The sequence below is a fragment of the Grammomys surdaster genome, unplaced genomic scaffold (assembly GCF_004785775.1).
Source record: "Grammomys surdaster isolate TR1022 unplaced genomic scaffold, NIH_TR_1.0 193, whole genome shotgun sequence".
NCBI lineage: Eukaryota > Metazoa > Chordata > Mammalia > Rodentia > Muridae > Grammomys > Grammomys surdaster.
Genome location: NW_021604638.1, coordinates 10,123,294 through 10,136,383, shown reverse-complemented (window position 1 = coordinate 10,136,383; position 13,090 = coordinate 10,123,294). Strand labels below are relative to the sequence as shown.

The window sequence follows — 13,090 nt, the reverse complement described above, 5'->3', positions numbered from 1 at the left end:
TGCCTGTGTCTGTGTGTGTATGCTTGTGTCTATGTGTGTGCCTGTGTCTGTGTGTGTGTCTGTGTGTGTGTCTATATCTGTGTGTGTGCCTGTGTCTGTGTGTGTGTCTATGTCTGTGTGTGTATGCTTGTGTCTATGTGTGTGCCTTTGTCTGTGTGTGTGTGTGTGTCTGTGTGTGTGCCTGTGTCTATGGGTGTGCCTGTGTCTGTATGCACCTCTGACTTGGGCAGCTCTGATCTGAGGCAGAGGACGGCAGCAATGAAGACACAATACCCCCACCCCCCCATCTGCAACTCACCCCATTTTCTGCACAGATGTTACCACAGTAGGTCCAGCAGCACGTGTGATTTCTGTATACACATTTGAAAGTTCTAGAACACTTCTTGATGCAGTCATTAGCTTTGGGCTGTCCCCAGCACTCCTCTAGTAACAATTCTCCCGCTGAAAGGGAAATGAAATGGAGAGAGGCTCGCAGAGCCCGTGAAGCAGGGCCTCCTCCTAGAGTCAGCCCCAGATCCCTGCCAAGCTGCCTCTCTTCTGCGTTTCCACACGGCAGAGTCATCACATTGACCCTGACCTCACAGATTCTCCACTGAATTCATCACTTCAGCTCCCAATGGCCTTATCAAACTCTGTATGTCCCCAGCATCTGTGAATCCATCTATAAGAGATAGATGGACTTAACAAGAAGTGTGAATGTCCAAGATGTCCGCCAGCCTCATACAATACCCGTCTTGGGGAGACAGGGAGAGTATGAGCAAGCTTTCTGGGCTTATTCTTGCTTTTCTTGAGACAGGATCTCAGGTCTCCTAGGCTATCCATGAAGGCACATGAAGCTGAAAATGCCCCTGAATTCCTGCTTCATCCACCTCCCCAGCACTGGAATTGCTGCCGTGCTTAACCAGGCCTGGCCTGAACCAGGTTTTCTCTACACTACGTCCTTGCTGACTGCTCCATGACACAGACGTGGAGGTCAGAGGACAGCTTTGCGGAGTCGGTTCTCCTGAGAGCTAAGGACCCTAATGCCTTGTCACATTCTAAAAGATGTCTATACTTTAAAGTTTAGTTACTAAATACCCATTTGGTTCCTGTGAAAGGAATCACAGAACTTCCGGAAGTGTGGAAGAAGGGGGCTCTCTCTACTGGCAACGGAAAGTATTCAGTCTTCGCTGCTTGTGGTGATTGTACCAATGTTGCTGTTTGGGAAGTCTCCCAAACTGGAGGCTGGTCTGGGAAGGCGGAACTTCAATCAAAATGCCAGACATGACACCCACTGCCTTGTCCAGAAATGAGCACAGCTCTTGCCCCCGGGACACAAGGCACCCTCATCACCTACGATAGTACTTGTTCTTTGTCCCTCCCAGGGCAGGCAGCAGCAGCAGCGTGCAGAGGAACCCCAGACACGGGAGCAGCGACGGCTTCATGGCGTTGACCTAGAGTGTCTGGAGACGCCCTTTCTGCTTTCCCAGCCGCTGCTAGAGAGCAAATATATAAGTTGGGGAACAAAGGTGTGAGCCAAGGGGGAGCACCCATAGGCTTTTAAATAATCCCGCCTTCTACCTCTAACGCTTCGCCCTCCTCCCACCAACGGCAGACAGAGCTGACCTCCAGCTTTGCCAGATGATAGCTATCGGGCCCCTTGTCTTTTCCCCCCGCTGAAGGAAATAATTTTCATACATCCTTCCTTCCCTTGATTAAAGGACAATTCAAACTGTCACTTGAGACTTACAAAATCTAAATATAAAATCTTTAAATTTTTAAATATACAAAAAAAATCACAAAAGAAGAGAAATAAAATCTATCTGCTGATTCCATGACACTGGTGTATGATATGCTATCATCCTTTATATAGACAAATATATATTAACTGCTTTGATAAAACTGAAATTATGTGGCATTCTCTTGATTCTCTTTTAGCTTTGCATCTTATTTTTAGTTAAGATACAAAGTAACAAGTTTCATCCTTTAGAAAATATTCTCTGTTTATTACACCTATTTTTAGATGTCATATATGAATTCTCTAGCTACATCATTTACGCCCCTCTTTCCTTTCCTCATTCAGACCCACCCCATGTGCCCTCACCTCACTCTCCAATTCATGGCTTCTTTTTCTTTAATTATTATTGTTACACACCTGTGTAAACACACAAATATATAAAAACAACCTGCTGTTTTTATGTTGCTGTTCACGTGTGTATGCGTTTAGGAATGGCCACTTGAGAATGGATAGCCTAGGGCGGAGGGGGCTCGTCCCTGAAGAAGACTGATTTTCTCTCTCAGTAGCCACTAACTACCTATAGCTTCTGATCTAGGGTAGGGTCTTGTGAGAGTTCCCCTGTTCACACCGGCATTCCAATTGGTGTTATCACTGTGTAGATTTTGTTTAGACAATCACACTGCTGAGATTTCTTGGGTGCAGCTGCCCGTCGTATATAGAAGACACACACTATCTTGCAGTGGACATCCTGGTCTTCTGGCTCTTAGTTTGTTTGAGCTGATTCCCCACACACACACATCTCTCTCATCTCCGCCATCTCACTTGTAACCGGCCCCTCTCGTGTTCTCCTCTGTGTTTTTGTGTCTTGAGTACTCTATTAGCCTCCTCTTCCCTAGAGCCTCCTTCTCCCTGCTCTCGGCCGCCTTTCTACTTTTCTGACCTACTCACATTTATTTCCACATAAATACACATAATAAAATTAGGATCTGGGCCATAGATATGGCTTAGTAGTTAAAAAGGACCTCCTGCTTTCCCAGGGGACCCAAGTTCCATTCCCAGCACCACAATAGATCACTCACAACCACCTATAACTCCAGCACTAGGGGATCCAACACCCTCTTCTGTCATCTGTGGGAACCTACAACCACATGCCATATACACAAAGCCACACATGCATACACGTAAACATAAAAAGCTGGTATCCACATATGAGAAGGAACATAGGTTATTTGCCTTTTTGAGTCTGGGATACATGGCTCAAGATAAAAATGTCCAGATCCACCCATTTCCTGAAATGTCTATAGGTCCACAACTGTGCGGCTGAATAAAATCTCACTGTGTATTTGTACCACATTCTCAGCATCTATTCATCTGTTGATTGACATCTAGACTGAGTCTCATTTTCTCCATATTGCCAACGACAAACAGGGACACCCAGGCATCTCTGTGGTGGGATACGCAGTCCTTTGGGTCAATGCATGGGTGGCGTAACTTAGTCACATAGTAGTTCTATTTTCAGTCTTTTGAGAAATCGCCACATTGATTTCCACAGTGGCTACACAGGTTTGCACCCAGCTGCAGTGAACTCTTTCTCGTCCTCTTTCCCAAGTCCTCCCCCTGAGCCATCCTCCATTTCTTTATCTTAGCCTTGCTGGCAGCGGTGAGATGAACTCACAAAGCAGCTTTAATCTGCATTTCCCTAACAAGGACACTGAACAGTTCAAAACACTTATTGGCTGTTTGAGGATTACCCATCTGGTTCATTGTCCTATTTATTGATAGCCAGGGAATGCTTGCTATTTAATGTTATAGTTATTTATATATTCTATATATTAGCCCGTTCTTTCAGTCTATCAGCTGTCTATTCGCCTTGCTAGCAGTTTCCTTTGCCTTTCAGAGCGTTTCCATTTTTGTGACATCCCATTTATAAATTCTGGGTGATTTTCTGTGTTGTTGGAGTCCTGCTCAGGAAGCTTTTGCCTCTGCCTACATGTCAAAGGGAGATCACTGGTTTTTGTCTAGCAATTTCTGCAGCTTGGATTTAAAATAAAAAATAAAAAAATAAAAAACAGGCTTCACTATGTAGCTCTGGCTGGCCTGGAACTCACTCTCTAGAGTAGAGAGAGGAGCTGCACCATGAAATCTCAACAGTATTGTTCCCTAAACAAAATTCAGGCAGCCTTCAACTCAGAGATCCATCTGACTAGGCCTCTCATATGCTGAGATTAAAGGCATGCGCCACCAAAACCAGCAGCAGTTCAGACTTTCAAATCATCGATCTGTTTTTTAACTGATTAATGGCTGTGTGTGTTCTCTAGAAAATTACCTGAAATTTCTATAATTTCTTATTTTTATGGCTGATAAAATTCCATTGTGTACCACAGTCTCATTGTCTGTTCAGCTGTTGGTGACCATCTAGGCTGATACCTGGAGTGGGGCGGAGACAGGCCAGTCCTGGACGCTCACTGCTCAGCCAGCCTAGCCAAAGCCATGAGCTCCGGGTTAAGAGACTGTTTCTACACAGAAAGACGGAGAGTGATGAAAATATATATGTATCGACCTACAGCCTCCAGTCTACATACACACACACACACACACACGTGTACAAACATCATGCACACACACATATAAACATCATGCACAAAATGCTCATGCTTGTACACACTCGTGCACAAATGCACAGAGAGACCAAGAATTCTTTTCAAAAGAAAAGAAGAGGCACCAAATGCTGGCAAGCACGTGGAGAAAAGGAAAGTTACACATTGCTGGTGGGGATATAATCTTTTGTAGCTGCTTTGGAAATCACTCTGGGGGATGTTCCTCAAAACCGAGAATAGAACTACCGTAGATACCACCCTTGGCTATGTAATCGAAGGATACTACGTCAAGGTATCGTAGAGACCTGGACAATCATGTACAGTACTTCACTAATTGCAATCAACAAGAAACAGGGACATCCCTGAGGCCTAGCTTTCGGGTACCAGATGGCACTGTGCAAGCTTTCATAGCATCCGTAATCCTACCCAGCTCTGATGTTTATGAACCACAAGGACCAGCATGGCTCTAAGGATGTGACAGTGGTACACATACCTTGATGATAGCCAAGATCTCTGGTTGGACTTAAGACCCACTTAATGAAAGGAAAACCATTTCTGGCACTGGAAAACCAAGCTGATATCCAGTGCTCACGAATTTACAGATTTGGGGGAGAACCTATAACTGCAACTTTACTAAACCCAGACAGTCCCTAACTACACATCAGATGTTTCCCTTTCTTAACTGTAGTTCTCATCCCTTATCAGGGAAACTTTTCTTTGCAACAAATTGAGAACATTGTTGAAAACTACAACTTATGGAAATGCAGAGCTCTGGACCCCAGTCCTAAGTGACACATCTACAGCACAGCTCCTGCATCTAAGGCTCAGGGATCATCTCAGAAGAGGGTTTGGAAAGACTGGAAGAGTCAGAGGGACAGGAAGTTTGCTGGGAATGCGTGTCTTCTAGAAATATCAGGGAAGCTACAGCCATGAATTCCTACCAACATGTGATCAGATAAAGAGATAAAGAAGAGGCAGTGCATATACAGCGTGAGATCTTACTCGGCTATGAAAATGAACCATGATATTCCCAGGAAAAAGGAAACCACCGCAACTCATCATGTTATGCAAAATAAGCTAGACTGAGAAAGATCTATTGTGTGTAATTTCTCTCGTGTGTGTGTGTGTGTGTGTGTGTGTGTGTGTAAACTAGTTAGGAGATCATGAGAGGGAGGATGAAATCTTAAGGAGAAGGGGAAGGTCTTAATGCACCAGGACAACAGAAGAGGAGAGTTTGTGACGAAGAAGTGGAGAAAGGGAAGCGCAGAGAAGGAGGAGCATTGCTGAGAGGAAAGGAAGAAATTAGAACAAAGAGTAATTAGTAACAAAGGAAAGCAGCATAATGAAGACCACTACTTCATAGTCTAACTTTAAAATTAAACAAGAAAAAAAATCTTTAACAAAAAGATCTGAAACTCTGAAAGCTCTAGAGAGTAATAGTGGAACATTACCTCAAGAAGCAGGCACAAGCAGGTGCAGCCATAGGCAGGTGCAAGTGCAGGCAGAGTGGGTGTGAGCAGAGGCAGGCACATGAGAGTGGGTTCAAGCACAGGCAGGCCAGGTGCAGGCAGGTGCAGGCACACGCAGGTGCAAGCACAGGCAGGGCAGATGCAGGCACAAAGAGGTGCAGGCACAGGCAGGAGCTTTCTATAAAGGGCTCTGGTATCACAGAAATAATTTCAAGAACTGACAAGTGAAATTAAGAACCTCTGCACAGCTAATGAGGGGGGAATCATAAGGGCAAATAGGGAACCTGCAGAATGGGAGGTGGCAAGTCTTTGCCAACCAAGCATCTGACGATGGAATGGCTCCTAAAACATCACAATCAATAAACAGTTGAATGAATTGAGTAAACATTTCTCAAAAATCAAAATACACAGGATCTATAAATAGTTGAAGAAACGTTCCACATTTGTGTTTACTACTTTTCTCATTGTCGTCACATAAATGCCAGACAGAAGCAACTCAAGACAAGATGGGGAGTAAGGGAGGCAGGTACAGCCCACCATGTCAGGGGTGGAGTCCTGCTGTAGCTATGGTTACAGGAGTATGATGTGGCGGGCCACATGGTATCTGCAGTCAGAAAGCAGATGCACGTTGGTGCTCAGCTCCCTGTCTCCTCTCTCCCTCTTTATGCGGTCCAGGTCCCCATCCCATGGCCTGGTGCCACTCATACTCAGAGTGAGTCTTCCCTCTTCAGTGAAGCCTCTATGGAGGTTCCCTCAAAGATAGACCCAGAGCTGTAGCTCCTGGGTGACCCAAAAGTCAATTCAGTCAGCCATTGAGACTGACAAACACAGCATCTTTAGTCACCAAAGCAAATTAAGATTGCTCACCCCGGTCAGAATGGCTGTCACCAAGGAAACGGATAACAAATGCTGGTGATGTGGGGACAGTACAGATGGGAGAGCAAAGTAGTCCAGCCAGTGTGGGGGTCACCGAGGAGTTCCTCAGCAATTAAGTCAGAACCACTGTATGAGCCAGGCACATCATTCCTGGGAATACACCTGAAAAGAACCAAGGCCAGCCCACTGCAGAGAGACTGCAGTGCCCATGGTTACCTGCTGCACTACCCAAGATGTGGAAAAACCTAGGTACCCAGCAAATGGATGATGGAGGTAGCAAATGTGATGCAGACGCACAGCACAATTCTATTCAGCCAAAGAGTGAGAGTCTGTCCTTTGAAGGAAAAGGGTGGAGCTGGAGGCCATTGTGAAGTAAACCAACTCAGGAATACTAGACTTTGCCTTGTATGTGGGATCTCTAGCTAAATGTGTGTGTGTGTGTATGTATATATATATATATATATACTTTATATAAAATATTTATATATGGATATAAATTTATAAACTATGGTTATAAATTAACATATAAATTATAATTATAAATTATATATTATTAGTTATAAATTATATATTTATATAGAAAGTATTATATACATCTAATGGTGTTATTATATTTATTACATATTATAATATATAATATAATAAATATGATAATATATAATATATAAATGTATAGCTTATATATGGCATAAAAGTAGAAGGAACTGATGAACGGGCAGGAAAGATCTAATGAAAGGGGGGAGAATACAAGAGAGTAATGGAGGACAGTAAGACTAGATATCACCTTTTATACACAGACTATAGATTTTAAACTATATACTCTCTGTGTGTGTGTGTGTGTGTATGTGTGTGTGTGTGAGAGAGAGAGAGAGAGAGAGAGAGAGAGAGAGAGAGAGAGAGAGAAGAGTTCTACAGGGCAGGGCAGGGGGAACAAGAGAAAGCAAATGTGGGAATAGATGGAAATATCTCTTTAGAGGGAGGACCAGACTAGCAAAGGGAGGAGGGATGGAGAGAGCATGGAGATTATCAGCAAGGTCCAGGGAGAGATGGCTCAGTGGGTAAGAGCACTGGCTGCTCTTCCAGAGGACTCAGGTTGGACTTCCAGCACTCACAAGGCAGCTCACAACCATTGCAAACTCCAGTTCCAGAGGCTCTTGCTCCCTCTTCTGGCCTTCACAGGCACTGCATGCATGTGGTGCTCAGACAGGTATGCAGGCTGATCACTCATATGCATGAAAATAAAAATACACATCTCAAAGTATAAACAAATTAAAAGAGCAGGGTACATGCTCGGCGGCGCGGTGGTGCACATCTTTAACCCCATCACGGAGGAGCAGAGGCAGGCAGACCTCTGTGAGTTTGAAACTAGTCTGATCTACGAATAGAGTTCTAGGTCAGCCAGAGCAACACTGCGAGAGACCCTGTCTCGAAAATAAGAAGAGTGAGGTACAATTCTATGTATGTATGGAAGTGTCAGGTACAATTCTATGTGTGTGTGTGTGGAAGTGTCACAGAGAGACCCGATTTGATTTGTTGCTCTCATTTCTAAATACTTCAGTGAGTGTCTTTAATCAAAAAGTCATTTTCTTACATGGACATGGCATATTTACCAACTTCATTGCATCTGACATTGATAAAATAGAGGAAGGCACCGTCTACTTTTAGTAATCATCTTCTCAGGACACCCAGGAATGCTCCCTTATGACCTTGACATCTTTAAAGAGTCAACTTTTTTTGAAAAAGTGTTTCTCTGTGTAGTTCTGGCTGTACTGGAGCTCACTCTGTAGACCAGGCTGGCCTTGAATTCACAGAGATCCACCTGCCTCTGCCCCTTTAAAGTGCTGGGATTAAGGACGTGCACCACTATCGCCCAGTGAGCCAACTTCTTTTTAATTGAACATTTATATGAAATGTCTTCTTTCTCATATTGAAGTCAGGCAGTCTTGAGGGGGGACACTATATAAGTGACAGAAATACTCATAGCATATTGTATTTTGATGATAAACAAACTCACTTGTATCTTTCTACCTGGGTTTCTTTATCTAAACTATGAAAGCAATCATTTACTCCATGGAGAGTCAGTGCGAGCATGATTTGAACAAGAAAACTTTTTTCTTCCTTCCTTTTTTCTCTTTTTTGGGGGGGTGGAGGAGGAAGAGAGGTGGTTTGAGACAGGATTTCTCTGTTCTGGATCTCATTCTATAGACCAGGCTGCCCTTGAACTCAGAGATCCACCCGCCTCTGCCTCCAAGTGCTCAGATTAAAGGCCAAACTTTACAAAAAAAAAAAAAAAACCCAAAAAACAAAAAAAAAAAAACAAAAACAAAACAAAAAAAAAAACAAAGAAAACTTTCTAAGCCAGCTGTTCTTAATCTATGGATCTCAACCCCTTCATGGGTCGAATGACCCTGTCACAAGGGTCACCTAAGACCAGCAGAAAACACAGATATTTACATTATGATTCATAACAGTAGCAAAATTACAGTTATGGAGTAGCAGTAAAAATAAAAAAAATGGTGGTCAGGATGAGGAGGAACTGTAGTACACTGCATTAGAAACACTGGCAAGCAAGCCTCAAATCACAGCCTCTACAGATTCACTCACAATCCAGGGCCTTCCTTCCAGAGGTGCTGATAATCACTTGGCTGGTGGCGCTCTCTCCTCGGTTCCAGAGGAGAGGAACCTCTGCTCACAGAGCAAATAATGAGAGGAACAAATGCCGTTCATTTAGACTTTGATCATGCAACTTTGAAGTGGATCAGATCTATCTCAGATCTTAAGGTGGGTACGTACAGGACCTCGTGTCTGTTTCCTGCTTCTCTTCTTGCTGCAGGCGGAGTAGACGGAGCCAGAACAAGATGTACCCACCCGACTCCTTTCCCCAACACATGCAGAAGCCCAGGCGATGTGGGTGTGAGAGAGAAGGGTCTGTAAACCTGTTTCTCTGAAGCAACGTGGGATGCCTTTGTTAAGTCCCATCTTCTCCATCGAGAGCATCATCCCAACACATCTCTTATGAGTTTTATACTGGTGGGGAGAAATGACTCATCCAGGAGAGGCTAGAAATCAGAATGTACCATATAAATGTAAAACCCAGACTTGGGGGCTGGGCAGACGGCTCAGGGATTAAGAGTGTCTACCATCTTTATTTTTTTTTATTGTTATTGCTTTTTTTTTGCTGTGATAAAACATGACCCAAAGTAACTTATGGAAGAAATAGTTTATTTTGGCTTATGGTTTCCAGAGGGGTAAGAATCCAAAGCAGGAGGACATGGCAGCAAACACCAGGCATGCTGGGAGGACCATGAAGCTGGACAATCATATCCTCCACTGTGATCTAACTGGAAGTTAACTACAGAGGGCCAACCAGAAGTAGGATGTGACTGTAAACTCAGAGCATTCACTGTTCTGAGGAGTGACATACTTCTTCCAGCAAGGCCACATCTCCCCAGAACATCCCCAAATAACACCGACAACTGGGAAGCAAGAGTTCAAATACATGAACTTATGGAGGACATTTTCAAAGGCCGGCTTCGACACCACAGGGTACACAGAGGACAGGTCGAGTGTGGAGCTGGTGACCGATCGATCACTCGGCGGACTTTTCTGCATGTTTGGTGTCTGGAGCAAAGCTTCAACAAGCAGCCTCCAGTGACTTTATTTTTTTCTCCCACAGTTTATATATCCCGGCAAACTCTTTCAAGCAGTATAGAATTACAATGTGATTACATCTTTTTTTTTCTAGTGAATGACTATGAGAAAACAGCATGTGCCCCAAAACCTTCACATGAACAAACATTACATAGTACAGGTAAAGAAAACAAATCATTCCCAAAAACCCGTATTCACTCATAACTAAGCAACTTGTTATAGGTTAACAAAGTGTGAGCGAGCAAGGTAATTCTTCTCAACCGGTTTTTCTTGACAGCGGGCAGCAATTTGAGGTTACGAAGAAAGGATGGATTATTTTATTATTTATCTTCAAGAGGAGTCTTATAAAAATCCTAAAAGAATCACAGATCTAAACTTTTATCTACAAAACAATCGGCTACTTCTACTTTACAGCCTCAGAACGCACGGCTCCTCATGAGCAACTTTTATGAAATCTTTCCAGGAAACGGAGGGCAAAAATGGGCACAAGAAATCCATCACCTTGACCACCAGCTCAGCCTCAGCAAAAGAGTCACGACAGCCAGCGCTGCCGTTCTCCTCATTCCCTGACTTTAAAAAGTCCCTAGCTTGACAATTGAGAGTGCCTTTCTGAACTTCAAATGGCTCGCTAAGATTTTCTACATCAGAGCCACTAACAAAACCATCTTAACCTGACTTTACTAACAGTTTACTCTTCCAAAACGCTTTCTAAGGATGGTGGTCTTAGCTGACAATCTACGTCTCTAAGTTCTTTCCTAGGGTGGTGATTGACTCATTAATCTGCTCTGGCAACAACGCCTGGAGAAGATCAAGCATTACTACTGTGAGTGCCAGAGATGCTGTCCAGTGAGGGGCTAGAAGTCCCCTTAGACTTCATACAATTCTTAGATGAAGCGGGATGTGAGGACAACAAGCAGAGCCACTCCACAATAGCATGAAGTCCTCACATGCGTAGTGCTTAGGGCTGCGCCTCTCTGAGGCACACTCATCGTGGTTATGTTAACCAGTGAGCCACCTTCCACGAGTTCTGAAGCCATTGTTGTTTCTCCTGCATGGCCTGCGACAGGATGTTCTCATTCAAACCATCACGTTGTTCTTGCTGAGGACATGGGTTTGATTCCCAGCACCCACAATGTAACTCACAACTACCTGTAACTTGGGTTCAGGGAATCTGATACTTTACTTGCGTGTATGTGCACCACATGCATGCAGTACCTGTGGTGGCCAGAAGAGGGCGTCTGATTCCCCTGGAGCTGGAGTTAAAATCAACTGGGAGTCACCTGAACTGAGCTCAGCTCCTCTGGAAGTGCAACAAATATACTCTTAAGAGATTTCTCCAGCCTCTAATTCTGCCACTATTTTTAACGTAATGCATATGGTAAATATTTTCTATAGCTCTAAATACATTTTACTGTTTTGGGTTCTTGGTTGGTTGGCTGGTTGGTTGGCTGGTTTTAGACAAGATCTTGCTAATGTAGTCCAGGGTGGCCTCAAGGTCACAATCTACCCATCTCAGTCTCTGGGATTACAGGTGTGTGCCACCAAATCCAGCTGTCTCTAAATATCTTTTAAATATTATTTATTTGTTTACTTTATGTATCCGGGTGTTATTGCCTATATGTATGTCAGTGCATAGTTTGCATGACTGGTGACTCTAGAGACCAGAAAAGGGTATTAGATCTTCTGGGGCTGGAGCTGCATATATTGTGAGCTACCATATGGGTGCTGAGAATCAAACAAGGGTTCCCTGGGAGAGAAGCCAGCGCTCCGCAATCCCTCAGCCATCTCTCCCTTCTCTGCACATCTTAACAGGATTGATGACGTCATTCTTTACATTCTAACTATGGCTCCTCAGCAGGGTCAGTATTTTCAAGTATTTGCTCCCACTCTGTGGGTTGCTTCTCTACCCTGCTGCTTCTTTTGCTGGACAGAAGCTTTTGAGTTTGCCAATCTAGATACTTTGTTGTGTTTGCTGGGAACAAGCAAAAGAAACTTGTTCTAAGTACTACCGTTTCGTTTTCAGACTCGATTCAAAGGGAGAAACTAAATTCAAGGTCCCAGGCTCTAAGGGAGCTGGGGACTTCCTACAGCTGAACTGCTTCTGTTGTAAACATTTATCATCCGAGTCCAGACATCTCAAGGACAAGTTGTAAGGAGACAGTTGTCTGAGTCCAGACATCTCAAGGGCAACTTCTCCATCTTGCTGGCAGGGTCAAACCAGTTCCTGTTCCCAGGCTTAGGAACAAGCTCCTATCACACGTCTCCAAATGTTTTCTTAACTGTTAACCGATAAGGAATATAGAAATGGCTGTTATCTAAACCAAGGTACATAAGTTGTAATATATAGCCAATTGCCTGTTATGCCCTAAATAACTACATGCAGCTGACCCGCTCCTTTGTCCCTTATCACCCTGAGCTCTGGACCTAATGTCTAGGAGAATGAATTAAGAACCTTGAAGCCAGGTGGCCTAGATACAGCCCAATCTCCAACAGGTTCTCCCTTACTTAACCCATGATGTCAAAATACAACTGGATAACATTGCAGCTCCCCCCCCCCGCCCCATTTCCTCCCTTGCTTTGAGTTCCCATCCTTTAAAAATGTTGTACAATCTCCCTTCAGGGATGAGGTTCAGATCCCAAACTGGCTGCCTCCCTGAGCACTCAGAAAATAAAGCTTTCGTTTTGGTTTTTTTTTTCCCGTAATTTTAGGGTGTAATTTTATTTATCTATTTATTCACATTGCACCCTGTTCCCTTCCTTCTCTTCTCCCAGTTTGATCC

At 43.8% G+C, this 13,090-nt stretch overlaps 1 protein-coding gene across 1 annotated transcript in view; it reads right to left on the bottom strand.

The window, feature by feature from the left end:
- LOC114622915 (protein WFDC11) overlaps positions 1 to 9,346 on the bottom strand; it is a 10,333-nt gene extending 987 nt beyond the window's left edge. Inside the window, exons 1-4 of the mRNA XM_028769484.1 lie at positions 9,274 to 9,346; positions 4,044 to 4,144; positions 1,337 to 1,475; positions 299 to 441 (exon numbers count right to left, since the gene is read on the bottom strand). Of these exons, the coding sequence (XP_028625317.1) occupies positions 299 to 441; positions 1,337 to 1,424 (231 nt within the window). The 5' untranslated portion in view covers positions 1,425 to 1,475; positions 4,044 to 4,144; positions 9,274 to 9,346. The remainder of the gene's footprint in view (positions 1 to 298; positions 442 to 1,336; positions 1,476 to 4,043; positions 4,145 to 9,273) is intronic.
- Positions 9,347 to 13,090: the final 3,744 nt, after the last annotated feature.